The sequence below is a fragment of the Pelobates fuscus genome, chromosome 9 (assembly GCF_036172605.1).
Source record: "Pelobates fuscus isolate aPelFus1 chromosome 9, aPelFus1.pri, whole genome shotgun sequence".
Taxonomy (NCBI): Eukaryota; Metazoa; Chordata; class Amphibia; order Anura; family Pelobatidae; genus Pelobates; species Pelobates fuscus.
Window position 1 is genome coordinate 104,501,625 of NC_086325.1, and position 18,152 is coordinate 104,519,776.

An 18,152-nucleotide genomic window follows, 5' to 3' on the forward strand; every position below is an offset into this window, starting at 1 on the left:
GCAAAAATATAAGTATATTTTTCTTTGTATTTTTCCATGTTTTGATATATGGTGAGAGCGGTTTATCTACTCTACATCGCTCCACTTCTCTACATTACATCTGAAATCAAATACAACATGCAAACAGAAACATTACGTACAAACACACCCCTGAATTTAAACTTCAAAATTCTATACAGATACACCCTTCACTCAAACACCGAATACTACACACAAATGTACATCCGCATTTACAAGACAACACTATATCCAAACACACCCCTGCATGTAAATGCAAACATTACATACAAACACATCCCTGTATTCAAATGTTAAAGTGATATACAAAACACCAACTCTATGCACGAAAGCACACCTGCACTTAAAAGCCAACACTACTTACAAACGTACACCCCTGCATTCAAACACTGCACACAAGTATACCAACCACTGCTTTCCAATGGTAATAGTACATACACACAAGTACATCACTGCTTTCCAATGGTAACAGTACATACACACAAGTACATCACTGCTTTCTAATGGTAACAATAGATACATACAAGTAAATACACTGCTACTTGCACATACATGCAGTCAGGGTCCTGGGGTCCAATAATAAATATGGCCCTGCTCTATATATGCCATAAGCATATACCCCCACCAACCATTGCATGGCAGAAACAAGAACACAGTCCCACTACTCTCAATCAATAAAAATGAGCCATCTGTAAATGATGGAAAAGTTTAACCCCTTAAGGACCAAACTTCTGGAATAAAAGGGAATCATGACATGTCACACATGTCATGTGTCCTTAAGGGGTTAAAAACACTCCTCTGTACCACCTCTATTAAATGCAGTAAAAGGGAAATGCATCCCTTTGTTTTTTAAACCAGCAACCAAACGTGTTTGCACAAATTCACAAAGTAGAATAATGCAAGAAAACTTTTAAAAGTTTGGAATAAATATTAATAAATGTGGTTATCTTGCCTTGTATGGCACACCCGGGGAGTTTCGTCAGCCCCTCTTACTTCTTGTGAACATCCATGGCTTTTACAAACAATAGAGCAAAGAAGCTGAGAGTTAAGAAACCAATGACACACTGATTCTCTGTATAATATGTGTATAAGTGTTTATATATAAACACTTATGCACTTATTACTATTGGCATTTATATAGCGCCAGCTTATTCCACCACCCTTTACAATATTATAAAGGGGGAAATTTAACAATAATGTTTACAAAATGTTGCAGGAACAATAGGTTGATGAGTACCCTGATCGAAAGAGCTTGCAATCTAAAGTGTGTTTATAGTATATAGAGATATTCACTTTGTAGAGTAGTATGTGTCACTGAAGATATAGAGGGATTCACTCTGCACACAAATAGCATTTCACAGTAAATCCCTCTGTATACTAAGTGACACATACAGTGCTCTGCACAGTGAATCCCGGTATTTACACTGATACTCATACATACTCCTACTCATACACATATACACACTCTGATAAATGCACACAAAATCACACTGATGCACAGAGACATAAACATTGACAAATACAGACACACAGTCACAACGTGTAGGTGACTCTGTGTGTCTGGTGATGTCTACCTGTGTATGAGAGTGTGTCTGACAATGGGTACCCTTGTGTGTGAATGTGTGTCTGTGAACATGTGTGACTTTGTCTGGCAGCATATGTGTGTGGGGTTATTATATGTATATGGGCTGTATTTCTATATCCAAGACTCCCAATACTAATTACTATTTTTTAACGTTTGCCTCCTTCCTGCTTACCTTCTGCGATGGAAGTGGGGTGTCCGTAATCCATTTCCTGGTGGTTCGGTGGCTTAGGTGTCAATTCTCCACCAGGTGCACACTGTCTCCCGTGTGCATGTTGTCTTGCAAACTATGGCACTTGACATGTCAAACGTAACCTATGGCAACACCGGTCGGAGTTCGGGAGAAAGTTATTCATGGTCTGTACCCCGGAGAGACATATCAGAGAGGCTGCTGGGCTGTCTCCCTCAGGCAGACTGAATTGGTTCAGTGCTGCAGTAACTACTGCAGCATCTAGGCAACTCTTGTTGCCAGATGGAAGTGCATAATGTGTTTTCACAGCCTGAGCATGTCCTAGGACAGGATTTAGAGATTACCCTGTTGCGTCTAAAAAGTTTTTTTTTTCTTTTCTTTTCTAAAAACCCATTAGAAACAACTGGGTAATTCCAAAATCCTGGACTGTTAGAGTGTACTTGAGGACTGGGTTAGGAACCAATGCTCTAGGATGTCATAAATTATGTTTCAGTTGATCATGTGTGACCATGTTGCGCATGCTCAGTTTAATTTTACCAGATTCCCAGGGATAGGATACTGATTGGCTGGATGGGTGTGGAAAGCGCAAGGAGCAAAAAGCAGGTAAATATAAAAAAAATATATAATTACCTGTTTTTTGAGCCTGTAGAATGAGACATCTGTCTCATTCAAAGCTAAGTCTCTTGAACGAGACAGTTGTCTCCAAGTAATGCAAGTCCCTTTAAGTTCCTGGTCCCCTTACAGCCTAACTTTACACAACCCCCGTAATACATGAATGGTTCTTGTAGGAGTATGAATGATAGTGTCAAGATTATTTGGTGGGAATGGTGTAATATTGTGTAATAATTGGAGGACACAATAGTTTAAACAGTAAATGAAAAGACTTTACTTTATTAATGTTGCCATAGATTGTGACACCTGAGCTTGAGCAATTCCAAAATAGAAAATATAGACCATATTCCTTTACGAACTCCTGTAATATGTTGATAGTAACAATGCAACGTTATAGCAAAGTAACTGTCTAGTGTGATTGTGCAGTGTTAGTATAGTATAGGAGGCAGTGGCGGAACTACCGCGATCGCAGGAATTGCCTTGTGGACCCCTGCAACCGGGTGTCAGCCGGCCATGTGTTGTGGCCAGGGCCGCACGTTAAGGGGCACATCGGGTGGCCCATGCTGTTAGGGCCACCCGATGGCAGTGAATATCCAGGGATCCCGGGAAGCGCTGCAGCGCATTAACAGCGCGACTGGGCCATCTGTGATGACATCAAACCGCAGTGAGGAAATGACTCTGACTCCCATCAGGAGGAAACTCTGACTCCCATCAGGCTGAGCCACTGGACCCCAGGAAAAGTCACCCTCCTGCACCTAAAAGGTAGGAAACAGGAGGGTGACTTAAACATTTTGCATGTGTGTCTGTATGTATGTCTGTGAGTATGTGTCTATATGTGTGTGTCTGCATGTGTGGGGCGGGTGGGGACGTGTGAAGGGGTGAGGGTAGATGTATGTGGGGGGGAGGGGCCCATGGCAATTTTCGCACTGAGGCCCCAGGGTTTCTTGTTCCGCCTCTGATAGCAGGTAGTGCGGGGGTGGACTAGAGCAGTTTAAAAGTTCTGTTTGCATGAAGGTTTGCAAGGAGCAAGCACTCAGTGAGCAGTCGAGTCAGAATACAGCTTTCTTGGACACAGAGTTTTTGAACAAGTGGAGACAGTATAAGGCAGTAATGAAGCTTACTGTGAGTTGGATGTAGTTGAGACTGTGAGACAAAGTCCTTTTCCTAATGTATAGTTTGAGACAAGGAGCCCGTATGAGTGAGGCAACAGTTCTGAGGATGATTTGTGAGCATTGCTGTGTATAGAGAGCTGAGGTCTGTTACAGGAATGTCAGTTGGAAACAAAGATGATCCGTGAGTGTGGTTGAGAACAGAGACGTGAGATCTGTAACAAGTATGTAAGTAGACAATGAAGGTGATCTGTGAGTGTAATCAGATAGCGGGAGTCAAGGCTGGAAGCCATAAGACATACAAGGGTGATCCGTAATGTAGTTAGGAATGAGAACCATGATCAGAAGCCAATAATGAAAGAGAGTAATTGGGTGGCTAATCTTTGGACCACAGGAACTGAGGCTGCTAAGGAACATTATTACTCACAGCAATGCAGGCCAGGGGACCCAATAATTGATCTATGTAAGAAACAATAAGCACTGGTTAAATGAGGAATAATGATTACCATAACCTGCAACAATTTAAACATTGGATTGTGGCATCACTACACAAAGAATGTGAGCCAAAGTTAACCCTTACTTTGGGGACATTCTGACAGGTTTTAACCTGAATATAGCAATGTGGTTCCTTTAAATCCAAATTCTCAGTAATTAATATTGTGCTCTGCTTTCATCCACCTGAAATTCTTCATATCAATATCATCAGGTTTCTCAATTTCCACCAGCCAGTGCTGTGTGAACATGTAGTCCTGGCAAGTAGAAATTAAGCACTGGTGAGTATGCCATGAACTCTCCATGGTTTTAGTGGTGAGTAAAATTGACATTTTAAACCCTCAATCATTAATATAATATAACTAGTAGAAAGAAGTTAGGAGCCTAATAAAATTAATCACTGGAAAATAGTAGGGGGTAACCCTAATTAACAAAGGTTGACTTAAGAAGATAGATATTATTCCAGATAAAATTTTACTTTTATTGTATGTATACTGTTAAAATAAATAACAACTATAATGGCTATATAAAAACAAAATCACACAAAATAAAATGAATAAATAGATAAACTCTAACAAAAAAAAGGGAAATTTATAGAAACAAGCAGTAGAGATAGACCCACTCTATCCTGTAGGTTGGCATGTCAAACTAAAAGGGTAACTTGGGCAGAATAAACAAGGCTTAAGTTTAAAAAAAAAAAAAAAAAAAAAAGAGTTTGACCTGGACCAACACAAAATAAATTACTTGTATCATTCTAATGCAAACAATATGTAGTCCTGGGTACATATATATAATTCATTTAAAAGCTTTGCACACTTCCTCAGCCGCTCTGCAAACTGCAGTCTCAGCCAGGTAGTTAGCCGCACTGTCCTCTCTGCTCGCTCCCTAGTCCCTCTGCAATCTCCAGGCAGGGTATGCTGTGGCTGCACACATCACTGCACTTGCTTCTATCCCCCTTCCATCCATGTCTCTTTTTCCCCCCCTTCCATCCATGTCTCTCTTTCTGTCCCTTCCGTCCATATCTCTGTTCCCGTCCCTTCCATCCATGCCTCTGCTCCCGTCCCTTCCATCCATGTCTGTTTCCCTCCATGTCTCTGTTCCCCTCCCTTCAATCCAAGTCCCCCTTCCATATCTCTCTCCCATATCTCTCACTCCCTTCCATGTCTCTCCCTCCCTTTAATATCTCTACCCTACATCTCTCCCTGCCTTCTATATCTCTTCCCCACATCTCTCCCTCCCTTTCATATCGCTCCCTCCAATCCATATCTCAGTCTGACAAGTGATTTTTGCGCCCCCTGATGGGCTGGGCCGCAGAAAAATTGACTGTGGGCCGCATGTGGCAGCGGGCCACGAGTTTGACATGCTTGCTGTAGGTAGGTAAATGCAGCATACTACGAGCTATTTATAGGAGTACAGATAACAGATACAATGTAACACTGTTGGTCCAGCAATGTGCAGAAGCTGGATACAATGTATCAAATTACTATCCAAAAGATTGCATTAGCAAAGAAAACCTTGTAGCTATGTAGTGAATGCAGACTAGTCGATTTTTGACAATATCAGCTCTGTAGCGCCGTCACTAGGGTTGGTGTCATCCGGTGCGGTAACTCACGATGTCACCTCAACCCCCTTAATAATGTGGGGTTTTTTTGTTTGTTTTTTTACTAATGTAACTCGGAAATCATAACTCCCATCAGGGCCAGTGCAATGATTTTTGCCGCCCCATGCAAACAAAACTTTGCCACCCCTTCATACGCTCTGCCCACCATGTGACATCACAATGCCCCATCCATATGATCTGCCATATGAGTTAAAGCCAGTGTCTTTTTTTTTCTGAAAAGGCAGTGTTAAGTTTACATTAAAAAGCATGCAGGAACAGGCTATTGATACCAGAACCACTACATCAGGCTGTAGTGGTTCTGGTGACTATAGTGTCCCTTTAATGTAAATTAGAGATTAGTGAGACTGCTTACCACCAGTTGAGGACAAGAGGTTGATGATGGGCTCAAGCTGCAATCTGGCTCCACTGGTCAGGTGTAGAACAGGCTCTCTGGAGGCTGTTTGTAACTCTGCTTACAAAAATCAACGGACAGGAAGCAGCTCCATTTTTTGAGGCTCCTTACACAGATCAAGGTCTGGGCTCCCAGGGCCTGACCGTGAGTATGCCTACAAGGGCCGCCCATAAGTCCACCTACATGGTCCACACCTGAGTTCGCTCACAGGGAGTGGAGTGTATGTGTGTAGGGGATATGTTATGTGTTATTGTAGAGGATGTAATGTGTGTGTGTTGTTATGGAATGTAGTGTATATTAATAACAGTTTGTGTACGGGATGTAGTGTGTGTGTATAGGGGATGCAGTGTGTTTGTGTGTAAGGGATAGAAAGCACTGTGTGTTTGTGTATAAGGAATTCATTGTGTGTGTGTGTGTGTGTGTGTGTGTGTGTGTGTGTGTGTGTGTGTGTAAGGGATGCATTGTGAAAATCTGTGTTTGTATGTGTAAGGGATGCAATGTGTGACTCTGTGTGTGTAAGATGCATTGTGTTTCCGTGTGTGTAAGAGAAGCAGTGTGTGTTTGTGCGCGTATGGGATGCATTGTGTGATGTTGTATATAAGAGATGCATTGTGTGTGCAATGGCTGCATTGTGTGTGTGTGTGTGTGTGTATAATTGATGCATAGTGTGTAAGAGAAGCATGGTATGTTTCTGTGTGTGTAGGATTCATTGTATGTTTCGCTGTGTGAGTAGGGATGCATTGTGTGTGTGTGTAAGGATGCATTGTGTATGTGTGTAGTGTGAAATAGAGGGTTTGTGGCCCCTCTGTGTGTCTTTCCCCTCCCACCCCAAGGTATCTCTGTGTGTGTCTCCCTCCTGAGTCCCTCTGTGTGTCCCTTAGTAAACTTCCCCCCTCCTGTTCCTTAGTGATCTCCCCTGCTCCACTGTCCCCTAGTGCTCTCCCCTGCCCCCCTTTCCCTTAGAGTTATTCCCCCCTCCCTTGGTGGTCTCCCCTTCCCTGGTGGTATCTCGTCTCTCCCTTGCCCCTCCCCTGGTGGTCTGTGTCCCCTCCCCCCCCTCCCCTAATGGTCTCTCTCCCCTACTCCCCTGGTGCTATCTCCCCTTCCCTTGTGTGTCTCCTACCTCCCTATGTAGCGTGGCCGGGCGGCGTGGACCGTGGTACAGGAGCTTCTGTTTCCTGTACCCGGCTGGACTGACAGGAAGTGCTCACAGAGAGAACTTCCTGAAAGTCCAGCCAGTTACAGAAAGCTCCCGAACCGCGGTCCGCGCCGCCCGGCCACGCTACTCAGAGTGAATGGCAGGAGGGAGCACTGTGCGCTTTCCTCCTGCTGGGTCACTTGTGTCCTTGGCCCCCTTGTTTGCCCCCCACCCCTGTGATGCACACCTTGGTGCGGTCCGTGCCCCCCTTGTGACGCCAACGAGATGGTTAGAAAGTCAGTCCCTTTGTAAGGTAAAATACCTAGGTAACCCTGACGCTAGTCTGTGCCTTTGAGGACACCTGAACTGTCATATAACAAAAGGATTCTAGCTAGCTATCTAACAAAATCTGAATGAACCAAAAACAACTTGTAAAAGAATGCATAAAGTAGCATCCATTGAAAGTTGTATCATATCACCATCTGTATCACTGATCATTGGTTAAGGATAGGACCAATGAACCAACTGAATAAACTGAAAAATCATGTAGCTAAATTGTTAAATGTAATATCAATACACAATAATATCACAACATATTTTTGTAATTTAAGTCCATGAGGTGATGATTAAAGGACCACTATAGGCTCAATGAAGTGGTCTGGGTACCAGGTCCCCCTAGTTTTAACCCTGCAGTTGAAAACAGCAGTTTCAGAGAATGCTATGTTTCACTGAGGGTTAATCCAGCCTCTAGTTGCTGTCTCACTGACAGCCACTAGAGGCGCTTCCCCTATTCTCACTGAAAATCACAGTGAGAAGACGTTGGACGCCCATAGGAAAGCATTGAGTAATGCTTTCCTATTTGCTGTTTGGAAGTGCGCGCGGCTCTTGCTGCGCATGCGCATTTGGCGCGGACGTCGGCAGGAGGAGGAGAGGTCACCAGCGCCGAGGTAGCCCGGCGCTGGAGAAAGGTAAGTAGCTGAAGGGGAGGGGGGGACCTAGTAACCCTATAGTGCCAGGAAAACGAGTTTGTTTTCTTGGCACTATAGTGTTCCTTTAACCCTGAATCGACTAGTTGTGATTACCCTGAATGGACTGAAAAATAATGAAACTAAATTGTTAAATATAATATCAGTACACAATAATATCACAACATATATCTTTGTTGTGAGATAATGTCTCTCTCTCTTCTGATTGTTTCTATATATTTCCCTTTTTTTGTTTGAGTTTATCTATTTATTCTTTTTATTTTGTGTGATTTTGTTTTTGTTTCTATATATTATTATAATTGTAATTTATTATAGTTGTAATTTATTTTAACAGTATATATACAATAAAAGTTGTTTTATTTCCCTACAACCTTCCCATCTAGAATAATATCTGTCCTCTTAATTCAATATAATATAACATAATTTTCATTTTAGTTCAACTGATTAACCTGTTAAAGCATACTCTGTCACAAAACTGGTACAGATTGTTCTCTACCTCTTTTATTCTCTCTCTCTTTTTTTTTAACTTATTTCCATTTTTGAGTTGTGTTGTCTACAAACTATCTGCATACAAGAACTGAACTTACTCTTTTTTTTTTTTTTTTTTTTTATCGTAAACTCTTATTTCACAGGCCAAAGAGGCAATAAAAGAAGCAGAACGTTCTGATCAGGAGAGCATCTTTACACAGTTCAGCGTGTATAAACTAGCTATGCTAGAAAATAACACGCTTGAAGGTAACAGCTAATATAAATGCCTACATTATCCTTTAGAGGGCTATATGAACCTTGGTGCAGTATTAATGTGATGTGAAGCAAGGCATACTGGAAAGTAGTTTTAACTTAAGTATGCATGCAGTGCACATCCATGAATACACTTGAGCAGAGGATTAAGTGAGCTTAAAGGTGTATAACTTATTTATGCTTTCACCCTAAAAACACCCTAATACTTCATATGAGCATAGGGTAAACGTTATTATATTTTCTAAGCAATGCTATCAACAGAATAATTGCAAAGATTTAATCTATAACTCCAATTTTACAGATTGGGCCCGTGATTGCTCTTTGTGGGCCCAAAATAGCCAAGAAGGCTTGCAATAATCTTAAATCACCACTATTAATTTATTCACAACGACATATTGTCACGGTAGCAAGATGTGGCTGCACCTTTTAGAGAACTGGCTGGGTTTGAACTCACAGCTCCAGTCAGGTTCTCTACCTTGCTGTCCACTAGGTGGGTTCAGTATCTGCTTTGATTCATCTGCTACCTATTGAACTTGTATTTTGACAAGTGGTGTAATGTTGTAATAGTGGAATATTTACCAAGAAGTACCTGATGATTTGAACAGTGGTTTACATGGTGACTTCTGCACAACTTTTCAGATACCTGTACTTTGACTATATTCCCCATTAGTCTCCTCAGAAGACTATATTTGTCCTCAAGCTCAGGAAACATTTTCATGCTCCTCAGCCATCAGCAAGTCCAGTCATACCACAGCATTCTATGTTGCATTGGCTTCATATTTTCGTAAACAAATAGGGATATGTTTTTTAGAAATGTCTTTACTATGAAACAAGGCACTGCAGCTTACACATCACTAAGATGAAATGTCTTAAGTCTGTTTGATGAACAGCAGATTTCACTTTCCCAGTAGTTGAATGCGGAAAGACTGCGACTGGTATCATGGAGCTGCAGTTCACATAGGGAAGGATGAATAGTTACCATAGTAACCATAAGGAGCAGTTACAGGAGTTAGACCTCATGAAATCCTATCTTTGATGACGCCTGTCTTTTAACAAATGCCCTAGAGATTCAATATGAATTTACCATATTTGTTTTTTACCAATAATCATGTTCCTTCAAATTGTGACTCAAGATTGACAAAACTAGCACCTGCTGTTCCTTGATAAATTTCCCCAAAAGTGATGGCTATCATGATGGTATGTATGTCTTATTAGTCAGTTCCAATCTGTCTTCTGATTCAGTTCCAAAAGATAAGGTATTTTTTGTTTTGCTTAGATTTGTCACATGTAACCTTTGTTGTTCTTAATATGCTTTACAATTCACTGTAACATTTCTATAATTTATAACTATATAACCTCAATGTCCTATAATTAAATGTTTTACAAACATACCCGATGATTGTTTAAAAATGTAAGATTACTACTCTGCCTCACAGAGTTAGCTTATGTCCTAACTAACCCACGGAGAGCGGGCCACGATATGGTTTGGCCGCATGGCCATTTAGCAATACCCACCACTAGCACTCTCCTACAGTACAGCTCCAAATTGCATCGCCGACATCACTCCCTACAGGGGAGACGGGGAACACATGAGCAACTACAGTGTTTTTTTTTCTTTCAGGCACACATGACAACTACAGTGGTTCCATATCATAGCGCACTGCACTCTATATATATATATATATATATATATATATATATATATATATATATATATGGCATCAAACTGTTACAAGTCCCTTATGTGTTAATCGAACGCCCGACAAGTAGTGTATGCCCACACTTGTTACCACTATCTACTGTATCGCCAAGCTGTACTGTGGCAACAATGCCCGCTACCTGGGAAACCAGTGAAATCTCTGACAGGTTGCAACCATACTGATTGTCACTGTATGACTTAACACACGCCTTTTCCTTTCTGTAACAAAGCAAGTATACGTGAAACATGTTTTGTTTTTTACAAAAGCCTCTGTATTGATGATATATTGCAGCCAATGTCATTGCAAGAAATAAAGCATTAAAAAAATATATATAATGTAAGATTGCTAACTTAAAGAAGTCTGTATAAGGCAGCTATGTAAGAATTGTTAGATAAATACTTTCTAGAGCAAAGAACAGATTTAACAATCTCAAAAAAGACACAGCTACCTGTTAGCTAGCAGTAGTAACTATATAATATGCAATGCCACCTGAATTCTAGGCAGAGATATTCTTTTAGTATTCATCTAGAGAAAAAACAAACACATATTTTTGTAGCAGATTATACTTCTTAATGATTCCATTTTGAATCTGTAAACATGAATGGTATAAGGTTTTTGTTTTTCTTTTTAACTTCACTGTTATACATTTTGATCACTGCAGCAACAAATGCTTTGTCTGCTATGGGAAAAATGGCAGCTCAGTCACAATCAAAGGGGATTCTCATGGAGGAGAGCTGCTCGGATATTGACCTGCTGAGTCTGGCGGCTCAAATCGCTTTGGAGGTGAGAGGTTGCTATAGAAAATAGAGGCTTCAAGAACTATTTGTTAATATAATAATGCTTTCATCAAGTTTTGAAAGTAAATAGATTTTTTGTGAAATTAATTATATGTAAAAATAAAAATGAGAAACTCATTCCTACCTTAACCCCTTAAGGACCAAACTTCTGGAATAAAAGGGAATCATGACATGTCCCACATGTCATGTGTCCTTAAGGGGTTAAAGGGAAACTCCAGTGCCAGAAAAACGATCAGTTTTTCTGGCACTGGAGGGTCCCTCTCCCTCCCACCCACCAATCCCCGGTTACTGAAGGGGTAAAAACCCCTTCAGTCACTTACCTGGGACAGCGGCGATGTCCCTCGCCACTGTCTCCGCCTCCACGACGCTCCTCCCAGTGATTGCGTTGGCCGGTGGGCGAGACTGATCTCGCCCACCGGCCGAGGAGACCTAATGCGCATGCGCGGAAATGCCGCACATGCGCATTACGTCTCCCCATAGGAAAGCATTGAAAAATCATTTCAATGCTTTCCTATGGGGTTTTGAGCGACGCTGGAGGTCCTCACACAGCGTGAGGACGTCCAGCGACGCTCTAGCACAGGTTTCCTGTGCTAGAACCCAGGAAGTGACCTCTAGTGGCTGTCTAGTAGACAGCCACTAGAGGTGGAGTTAACCCTGCAAGGTAATTATTGCAGTTTATGAAAAACTGCAATAATTACACTTGCAGGGTTAAGGGTAGTGGGAGTTGGCACCCAGACCACTCCAATGAGCAGAAGTGGTCTGGGTGCCTGGAGTGTCCCTTTAAGTATACAACAGGCTCTTTCAGCATACAGGGGCATGCAATATTTCTGTCATGCTTCAAAAAAAAACATTTAGAATTGGATTAGATTAAGAAGTGATTTAGAAAGCTTAGAAAGTTTTTCTTTTTTAGCTCTAGCTAAAAAAGCTAGTGTTTACATTAAAAAGCCTGCAGGGAATGATTATACTCACTAGAACAACTGCAATAAGTTGGTGTTCTGGTGACTCTAGTGTCCCTTTAAGGCAAAGATTACACATTTCCTTGTAGCCATACCTATTCATACCTGCAATTGGTACTGTAATAGGCTGCATGTGGTCAGCGGACACTATCACCGACCATTGCTGCTCATGCTAGTGCTTCCTCATTAGCCCAAGCAGCACATAAGGAAAGGGCATAAATGGTATAATGCTGAATGAAAGGACAGCGCCAAAGGACCACATACACTATAATCACTTCAATAGGATGAAGTAGTTAAGCTTTAAGTGTCCCTTTAAAGATAAGTGCATATCTGAGAGTGCAATTGATTATGTGGCATATATGACCTTGTGCAAGTGGCTTCATTTTTGCTTTTAATTTATTTTTTTTAAATACATTTGTAATGGACGCTCCGTCAATCGATGCTCCTAGTGCTTACCAAGGACCATCAGCACTGCACCAGACACCATAAGCACTGCAGACCCCACGAACCACCACAGCTTGGTTGGGGTCTCGCCGTCTCCTACCCACCCTGGACCTACAACAAGGCTCCAGGCTCCAGTGGGTAAACCTCTCTTCCTTCAGAGTGTATAGCAGGATCAGTTGTAGAGCTCTTACAAGAGCTAGTGATTATCCAAGGGAGTATAACAAGCATAGCAATCCCTTGTAGTGATATAGCAGTTCCCTACAACACAACACAAGGCTGCGAGTTGAGGGTTAGAAGGTCTGCAGGTTTATTGAACATCTTGAGTTTTTATACAGTTCTTACAGTAAAGGTGACCTAGTTGGGCACCGAATACAAAACATACAAACCAATCAAAACAGAGGTTTACATTCAGACACTCCCATACAGTGTATACAGTCCCCCCCCTCTGCCTGTGATACAATTAACAAAGACAATGGACTAACCTAATTAACTCTAAGCAGAAAAAACATGTATTTTTACAAAGTCTGGAAAACACCACATATCCCCAATCTTTCATCCCCTGATAGCCCTGATCTGGGTGAACAACATATCCAAAAATCACCCAGATCAGGGCAGGGTTTCAGAAATTTTATAGAAGTCTCTTTAACCGACTGCATCCATGATTTCATGTCCAAAACTGTTCCATAGAATTTGGCTGTGCGGCCAAAGTGCACAAAGTCCATGCTGAAGTGCCATTCGAATTGTCCCAGAGAAGGAAAAAGTTTCAGTGGTGTTCGTGCCGTCATGTGTCCGATTTGAGTTCCATGAACTCGTCGACGAAACACAGCTGAACTCGTTCGACTAAATAAAATGGCCGCCGCCACATGTCGAATGGCGGCCACTTCCATGACTTTACACTTCGGCTGTATCCGAAGGGCCATTTCGACTACTTAGAAAGTTTAAAGAGCCATTGTCCACAATCCCAATAGGCAGAAATAGTGCCAGGGGTCATAGTCAGAAGGTAAAAGGCTAGCAAGTAGTCCTCTCCAAAACGCAGTGGCGAAGTGGATTTCGTCACAGCATTATTTAATGTGGTCTAAACTCCGTTTGTGAACAAAACAACCCTAAAAAAACTGTAATTTATAGTACGTCAATGCAATTTTTTTCCATCATAATGGTCTTTCTACAGTGGTTTGTCTCAGTCCTATGCTGCCACCACCTGGCTGCAAAGGTATTGAATCAAATACATGATTATAGTTTAAAATGTGAACAAACTAGATTTGTAGCATCTTGTTTTATTTGCTAGAAATAAAATCCTTTTTTATTCATATGATTTAACCTGTAAACAATACATTATTTGAAACACATCTTCAGTGCTTTATATATATATATATATATATATATATATATATATATATATATATATATATATATATATATAAAAATTATGTATAAAGTAGTGCTTCTCCACGCTAATCAGGTATACTATAATTTCTTGTTAAGTTTTAGTAACCGTTTGTCCCTGTAGCCCAGGGGTAGGCAACCTACGGCACTAGTGCCATGCACGGCACTCGAGGTGTCTTTGCACGGCACTCAAGGCTGCTAGAGCCAAACAGGCTCTGGCCTATCAGGAGTCCCAGTAAAACTTCAGATATCTGCTAATCCGAGAAGGTGGTGAAGGACAATCCTCAATTTATGCATTGCAGCACGTAGAGGTAGTGATCTCAGAGCACTTGTGAATAGGAATCCACACTGTAGTAGAGCAGCCTGCAGCTGCTGTTGCAGCTCCTGTCCTTGACCTGTACCTGGCCAGCCTGGCCCCCACTGGAACCCAGGGAAGCCACCCACACTGCTAGATATACACAGAAATGCAGAATAACCCTGCCCTCATACAAATAATACGGACAGCCCACACACAAACAAACACACAATCCGCACAAACGAAACACCACTAACAATCCACATACATGCACACAACCTCACATGCAATACCCCAAAAAGCCCCCACACACTACCAAACACACACTGTGACATATCCATACACACACACACACAATTGCACAAGCGGCCCCCATACACAGCCCACATTCATATGTATCATACACAATACCATAAACTACTAATGAACATAAACAATATAATAGCTCATATATGCAGGGCCATCTTTAACGCGGGGCAAACTGGGCAGCTGCACCGTGAGCCCTGCTGGCCTCAACTATTTCTAACCCTCTGGCCGGTAATCTGCACACTAAGGAGGCCCACCGGGTGGCCCATGAACAAAGGACCTGGTGGGCTTCTGTCAGCAGGGGCCCGCCGCACGCTGAGGCGCTTTAACAGCACGACGGGCCCCTTGCTTTTCGGCAGCAGGCTGGGAGGAAGTGACGGCCGCGCATGACTTCCTCCCACAAAGAGAGGAGCGCGTGGGAAAGAAGAGTAGGCAGATTGGAGGGGGGCTGGCCGAGAGCGCTAGACCCCAACTCCCAACACCTTCAACCACCAGCAGGAAAGGTAGGAAACTGGAGGGTGGGTTTTAAAGTGTATGTCTGTGTCAATATGTCTGTTAGTGTGTCAGTATGTCTTTGTGTGTCAGCATGTCTGTGTGTGTGTCAGTATGTCTGTGTGTGTGTCAGTATGTTTGTATGTCAGCATGTCTGTGTGTGTGTCAGTATGTCTCTGTGTGTGTCAGTGTGTGTGTGTGTGCATTTCAGTGTGTATATATCTCTGTGTGTGTATATGTGCATACATCTCAGCATTCACACACCAACACTACACACAAATACACCTCTGCATTCAAATCTCAACACTACGTACAAACACATGTCTGTGTTACACACCAAAATTATATGTAAATACACCCCTGCATTCAAAAACCAACACTACACAAATACATGCTTGCAATCACGCCAACACCACGTACAAACAAATTCCATACAAAAACCTGTTTACATTCAAAAACAAAAACTGCTTAGTGCTAAATACAGACCTGCAAACATGGGTAAATGGTAGAGCCCCAGCTATCAATGCATTTCTGGAGTTGCACGACAGATGGGGATCTACCTTTTAATCACCTGTGCAACAGGGAGACCCCCAAAAATTCTTGCACCTCTCTACTTTAGGTCCGCCACTGCGTTGAGGTGGAGGACGTGATTGCATGCCTGGGAAGGAGGGACAGGGTCCAGGGGGCCCTAAGCAAATGCTTTGCCCAGGGTCCAGTCACTATTAAAGAAGGCCCTGCATATACGCACTAATACAACAATACAAAGCAATTACAGTAAAAATAACACAAGCAGAATACGGCAACATACACACCTTGATTTAAAAAAATAAATAAATAAATAAAATAGGACCGGCACGCTACGGGACATCACAATCCTATATCGGCACAGTGCTGCTAAAAGGTTGCCTACCCCTGCTGTAGCCCATCGGTTTTTATGTTTTCACATGTGGTATGTTCACAGATGGCATTTTACACATCCCTGTTTAGACAGTGTGTTTGAAGTTTTGTGACCTTTCTGGTAGAGTGGGAAAGTCTAGACATCCATCTCTGACCTCTCTTATTAAAGGGTGATTTAGCCCACTACACTGCTACTCATACATATACGTTTATGTTTGTTTTACCATTCTCTATAAAAACTTTGCGTGTGAAAAACCCAAGACCTAAGCTTTTATCATCATGTCAAGCATCTGCTATCATAACAAGATCAAAGTTGCTTATATTGCATTTTTTTCTTCACTATTTAATGTTTTGACAAACAGACGTAGCACACTGTTTGAATTCCACCAATAATATTATCGGTGTCAGAATGTACCAAGCAGCCAATTAGAATACTGCTTTGATATCATATTGGTGCAGCAATGAGATCACATGAGGGGCTTAATTGTGCAATATGTTTTGAAGAAATAGGCTCTAAATGCAACATTTGAAATGTTTTTCATGTTGTTCAAGAAGTACTAACAGTGAGCACACACGTTAGTGCTTTTTGTTGGTAACAGAAAAGATCACAAACTTAAATAGCTGGAAGCAAGGGAAAACTGTCAAATAAATAAAAATAATGGCATTTTCATAGAAATTGCTCCTCTATTATGCAATTACTTTTTATAAAGTACATATATAGAGATATATACATACACTCAAATCTTACAAATCTGTTCTTACCTCTTAGAAAAATCAACGGGATGTGGCTATAAAAGCTTTGGAGTTTCTGGTTGAGCAAGATCACGACACTGAGAAGATGTTTGTGTCACTAAGGTTAGCAACTTTATTACGGACGTAATATGAAGAGAGAGGAAGTTATAGCAAGCACTTTTATTGTACAGGCACATAATGCCTGCCAAGTACTTAATGTGCTTAGAGCCCTCTTTACTATCTCCCTCTCTGGCTGCTACAGTGTAGCCATGAGATTTGGCTTTGATTGTAAGAGTGCAACAATTTACACCCCTGTGCTGGTATGTAGATAGAAATAATGGAACCCCTGCATAGAAACGTTTCATGCACAATGTAAACAAGTACTGGATTATTGACTATATTTTACTTTGCATTATTCTGCAAAACTGTGAGAAGGGATTAAAGGAGTAATGGAGCAAAAGATTCTTCCCTGAAATGGTAAAATAAATCTTCACAGTTCAAGGGTTATGGTTTCTGAGCAGTACTTCTCATAACATTTCTGAACCTGTGCTCAAAGCTCCCTGCTTCCCGTGGTGCCAACAGTTTATTGCATGAGCTGTGCAATAGGATAGAGCCGGACTAGTGCACACATGTTCACATCCACTGGGAGAGCAGAGGAACTTTTACTGTGCCATCCTTAAATAAGCTGGGTTCAGGAAAAAAATCCATGCGGGAAAATATCAGTGCTTGAAATTTTGTTAGATGAGCTATTTAACCCTATCATTGAAACGGGTGACAATCGGATACTCTGTCAGGTCTTCTTCCATTAACTTCATCTAAAATCTGAAAAGCATGAATACAAACAGAAAAATAAAATTTCTGTCATGCCTCCAAAAAAATGAAATACTAGGTTGTCTTTCTCTTTTTTTTTGGCTGCAGGTGTTTGGTGAGACTACTAATGTCAGATGAAGAAGCAAAATGTGAAGAAAGAAGGTGAGGGAATAATCAGAATGTTTACTGGTGATTAATAAATGATAATGTACTTTTCAATTATCAATGAGTACATGCAATTTTCAGTAGTACATGCACATCGTACACGTAGCGCAGAATAATACAAATAGTATTTGGATTTACTTACTACTGGGAAAAAGTGAGTTAGAAACTTCCTGTTATCCATTTGTGTTGAAAAACTATATTTGAAGGATTTTTTAAAAAGGATATTAATTTACTGTAATAGAAATGTCTTTATTTTCAGATGGAAGTGCCCCTGTTGTTTTAACCCTGCAATGCA

General features: G+C 41.4%; 1 protein-coding gene across 1 annotated transcript in view; it reads left to right on the top strand.

Annotated features, from left to right (window-relative positions):
* TEX11 (testis expressed 11) overlaps positions 1-18,152 on the top strand; it is a 270,524-nt gene that overhangs the window by 168,145 nt on the left and 84,227 nt on the right. Inside the window, exons 17-20 of the mRNA XM_063433451.1 lie at positions 8,772-8,874; positions 11,242-11,363; positions 16,920-17,005; positions 17,801-17,854. Of these exons, the coding sequence (XP_063289521.1) occupies positions 8,772-8,874; positions 11,242-11,363; positions 16,920-17,005; positions 17,801-17,854 (365 nt within the window). The remainder of the gene's footprint in view (positions 1-8,771; positions 8,875-11,241; positions 11,364-16,919; positions 17,006-17,800; positions 17,855-18,152) is intronic.